Source organism: Apium graveolens, unplaced genomic scaffold (genome assembly GCF_009905375.1).
Source record: "Apium graveolens cultivar Ventura unplaced genomic scaffold, ASM990537v1 ctg3373, whole genome shotgun sequence".
Lineage (NCBI taxonomy): Eukaryota > Viridiplantae > Streptophyta > Magnoliopsida > Apiales > Apiaceae > Apium > Apium graveolens.
In genome coordinates this window covers 7,914-13,007 of record NW_027418072.1, presented here as the reverse complement: position 1 = coordinate 13,007, position 5,094 = coordinate 7,914, and the positions used below count along the sequence as shown (strand labels likewise).

The 5,094-nt window shown below is 33.7% G+C and overlaps 1 protein-coding gene across 1 annotated transcript; it reads left to right on the top strand.

Moving 5' to 3' along the window:
- Positions 1–1,086: 1,086 nt before the first annotated feature.
- LOC141701123 (uncharacterized) lies at positions 1,087–2,067 on the top strand. Its single transcript, XM_074504762.1, has one exon. It carries the CDS (start codon positions 1,087–1,089, stop codon positions 2,065–2,067), a length of 981 nt encoding a protein of 326 aa, XP_074360863.1.
- Positions 2,068–5,094: the final 3,027 nt, after the last annotated feature.

The window sequence follows — 5,094 nt, the reverse complement described above, 5'->3', positions numbered from 1 at the left end:
GATATTTCAGTTCTGTTTTTAATTTCATATAAGATATAAAAACTTTGATTTCGAAATTATAAGATATAAGTATTTGTGAATTTTAGAACCCAGTCTCTACGTTTTCGAACCGTTCGTAATTTACGCTATAGTTCCGGAACTAGCCTTAGATACCCTTAGTAGGCGCACAAGTGTGCAACTTTAGATACCTATTAAGGGCGCGTAATTATTGAACTTTAGATGCCGACCACTGGCAAAGTGTGGTATAAAGAATAAGAATAAGAATTAGATGCCGGCTACTGGCAAAGTGTGGCCGTAGATCAAGACTGTGGTATTTATAAGAATTATCGTTTCGTTCTGTTTTATTCTGCTCAGATCTGTTATAAAATCTGTACTGTTATAAATTCTGCTCTGTTCTGTTTTAAATTCTGAATTTTAAAATATAAAACTTTGGGTTGGATTTATTTTAGAAAATGTTTTACAAAATTATTATTGTTTTAAGAAAAATCGTTTTATCAAAACACCCATTGTTTTTCTGTTTAAAAGTTAGTCAAATTGTACTTGCTGAGCTGTGTAGCTCACCCCTTTTAACATTTCAGGTTCGGAATTTGGAGCATATTAAGATTAAGGAATGAGAACTATGTGGAGATCTGTGCTGCTTCGTTTGTGCTATTTGAATTAGAATAAAGATTTTGTTTTTAGAGAATAAATTTAATTATCTGTTAGACAATTATTATCGGATTTGTGGAGCTGCGTCTCTATTTTTATGATTTTGATTATTGAGTTTGACCGCTGCTTTGAATTTCGTGATCTATTAGAATTATCGAGTAATAATATATTTTATTTTTAGTTTTCGATTTAGAATTTAATAGTCCGGAAGTGCGGGTCGTTACAGTTGGTATCAAGAGCAGGCTGTCCTTCGGAGTGTATTAGGTATGGGACTAGTACATTCCCTAGGATGCGATCCTTTAGACTATCGTATAGGTCTTAGAAAATTATTTTGGATTTAGGGCATTTATTTGTGTGATTATTTGATATGTTTGACTTTTGTGTTTTTTTTGATTATTGACTATAAGTTTAGAATTTGTTTTGTGTGTTCTAGTAAAGATGGATGGAGAAAATCAGAACAACAATGAAAATCAGGGCAATAATGATGAAGGAGGAAACGTCTTTGACCAGCTGGCTGAAACTCTAGCTGTACTTGTGAATCAGCAACCGAAGCCCAACATCGTCTCTCAATTCAAGCGTTTGAACCCGCCAACTTTTGATGGAGCTACAGACCCGGCTATCGTTGAGATGTGGATCCAAGAGATGGAAAAAGCTTTCGGACTTCTGGGGAGCAATGAGGAACAGAAGGTGACCTTAGCTGTGTACCAATTGCAAGGAAGCGCTTACGACTGGTGGCTTATGGAAAAGAGGAAGAATGAGACGACAAATCTTGAAGAAAATCATGAACCGTACACTTGGGCAAAGTTCAAGAAGGCTTTAGAGGACAAGTACTTTCCGAGAACAGTTCGTCTGCAGAAAGAGAGGGACTTCATTCGACTTCAACAAGGTGGAAGAACCGTCATTGAATACGAAGCAGAATTTGCAAAGCTTGCGAAGTACGCGTCGACCCTAGTAGCAGATGAGAGCAGTCGAGCACGAAGATTAGAGGAGGGACTTCGAAGTGACATCAGGAATTCAGTGGCGTCGTTTGAACTTCAGACGTACGAGGCTGTCCTCAACAAGGCGTTAGTGATCGAAAGGGGCTTGGCAGAATCTGAAAAGGCGTCTGGCAGTTGGAATAAGAGGCGGTTCACTCAAACTAGTGGGCAATCTTTTCAAGGGGGACCACTCAAGAAGCCACACGTGTACGATAACATCGGGGGTCAAGGTGATCGAGAGACGTGTACCAGATGCGGCAAGAATCATCCGGACAAAGTCTGTCGTTGGAATACAGGTGCTTGTTTTCATTGCGGAGAAGTAGGACATAAGATTTCGAATTGTCCGCACAATCCGCCACCGCCACCAAGGAAGGAAGCAGATAACAAGATGGGCAAAGGACGTGTGTTTCAGCTGACAGGAAATGACAACTATCGCAATTAAGGTATGATTTCTTTTCTTTAGTGACTTATTTAATTTATTTATGTTATGTGAATTTGGGGACCAAATTCTTTTAAGGAGGGAAGAATGTAAAATTCGTAATTTTATTTTTAATTTATTTATTAGAAATTAGATATTAATTTGTCTAGATAAATATTTTAAAATTAGAATATTCTGAAAACATTTTGTGCAAGGTAGTTGATTTGTGAAAAGATTTGTTATTTGTGGAAATAAGTGTAAGAATAATTTAGAAAATCGAAATTTTTTTAGTTTAGGTAATTGTGTGTATCAAATATTTTATTTATGGAATTTACTTGGAGAGGTTGTAAATCTTTAGGAGGAAATATTATTATTTCTTAGTTGAGATATAGGGTTTTGTATCGTTATAAATACACCATATTCGTATTCCTTGTTTTTATCATTAAAATTCGTAGGACTTTCTCAGCAAAAATCAGCTGTCTTGTAAAATTCGTAGAAAATTCATCGTAAGTCAGAATTCAGTGATTCTGGACTTTTCAGAAAGGTCTTTTCGTTATCTTCAGCTTTCGTGTTTCGTGTTTTTCAAGAAAATATCGTTTAGAGGGTCAAAAAGAGTAAATTCAGATCTGGTCAGGCTTTGAGGTAAGTACCTTTTGACTTACTTTTAAATTTCCGAAAAGATATTTCAGTTCTGTTTTTAATTTCATATAAGATATAAAAACTTTGATTTCGAAATTATAAGATATAAGTATTTGTGAATTTTAGAACCCAGTCTCTACGTTTTCGAACCGTTCGTAATTTACGCTATAGTTCCGGAACTAGCCTTAGATACCCTTAGTAGGCGCACAAGTGTGCAACTTTAGATACCTATTAAGGGCGCGTAATTATTGAACTTTAGATGCCGACCACTGGCAAAGTGTGGTATAAAGAATAAGAATAAGAATTAGATGCCGGCTACTGGCAAAGTGTGGCCGTAGATCAAGACTGTGGTATTTATAAGAATTATCGTTTCGTTCTGTTTTATTCTGCTCAGATCTGTTATAAAATCTGTACTGTTATAAATTTTGCTCTGTTCTGTTTTAAATTCTGAATTTTAAAATATAAAACTTTGGGTTGGATTTATTTTAGAAAATGTTTTACAAAATTATTATTGTTTTAAGAAAAATCGTTTTATCAAAACACCCATTGTTTTTCTGTTTAAAAGTTAGTCAAATTGTACTTGCTGAGCTGTGTAGCTCACCCCTTTTAACATTTCAGGTTCGGAATTTGGAGCATATTAAGATTAAGGAATGAGAACTATGTGGAGATCTGTGCTGCTTCGTTTGTGCTATTTGAATTAGAATAAAGATTTTGTTTTTAGAGAATAAATTTAATTATCTGTTAGACAATTATTATCGGATTTGTGGAGCTGCGTCTCTATTTTTATGATTTTGATTATTGAGTTTGACCGCTGCTTTGAATTTCGTGATCTATTAGAATTATCGAGTAATAATATATTTTATTTTTAGTTTTCGATTTAGAATTTAATAGTCCGGAAGTGCGGGTCGTTACAGGTACTTATTAGTACTATTTAGTCGCATATTGTTGGGTTCCGAAGGCATAAAACGCAGTGGATAAATGTAAATAAAACAAAAATTTCGAAACCCAAAATAGGATCCATGTATAATTATGGGCAGATTATGGAGATAACGAATCATACCTTTCAAGAGCTTAACTTTCACGAACTCAACGGAGATCCTAGCTATCACGCTTTGTGTCTACCTCTCGGAGAAACACCTCTATGGTATCCACACGAGCACCTTCAAGAACGTCTCACGAACTTGACTACGGAATGGATGTACTACCCTCCTTCTTGATGATCCGAATTGCCTCTGCCTCTCTTTGCTGCTAGGGTTTTTATCTTAAAAACGTACAAGCCTCTTTAACCTATCATTATCTATTTATAATGGCTGATTAAAAAGGCCCATAATAGCAAAGCCCAACCCTAGTAGGTATTGGATTAAATAATAAAAACGAATTTCTATTATTTAATTAATAACTAAGTCATACTTAATTATTATGGGCAAAAACATTCCTTTTAATTCAAATTTATATTATCTCAATTAAGTCTTACTTAATTATAATAAAATTCAAATAATCATCAATTAATTTAAATCTATAATTTAAATTAACTATTCCATTAAGTGCTCTATTTGTGCGACCCTATAGGCTATTATTTAATTGACAATAATTTTATTCTCTAATAAAATTATAAACAATTGGCGGTATCTAGTAATACATCATTGTTACCCAATTAAACAATAATTAAATCGTGATTAGATAAAACCTTTCGTGATTAATATTTTTCGTGTAATATAATCCCTTTAACCATACATTTTATAGATTAAACTCGAGGTATGTATTTAGTCATCCTCTTTAACATTTAATCCGGGTTTACTTGATCCATGAGTAGATTATCGAGACAAATCATTATTTGAGCATGGCCATACTTTTATAATCTCACTCAATCAAGAGGCCAATAATATCTCTCCTAATTATAGGAGGGTTAAATCCTTTATCTATCATTCATATTTCTCATACGACTCATGATATACCCGATGTCCACTTTTATCATCACCCGACCAAAAGTAACTTTTAATTTAGTCAAAGTATATTAATCCTCGTATAGAAATATAATGATTTCAAGTCAAAGGATCTTTACACCATTATCACTGTGAGTCTTTCTTATGACTTTATTAAACATGAAGAATCTCACTGTGGGTCTGTCTAGTACCATGTACTCTCACATGTACCTATGTATTGACTTTAGTATCCCCATACTTATAACCAATGAGATGTGGTTATCTTGTCAAACAACATACTAGTCTATCTATGTATTATTATTGTCCTATATAATAATACTCGACTAGGGACCTTTAAGAATATGATATATTATATAATCTCAAGTTCAAGTCATGTACTTAAACTATACAATTTGTATCTTGATTCTAAGGACATTTATTATGCTAACAAAATATCGCAGTAATTAAGGTCATAATAAATATATTTATT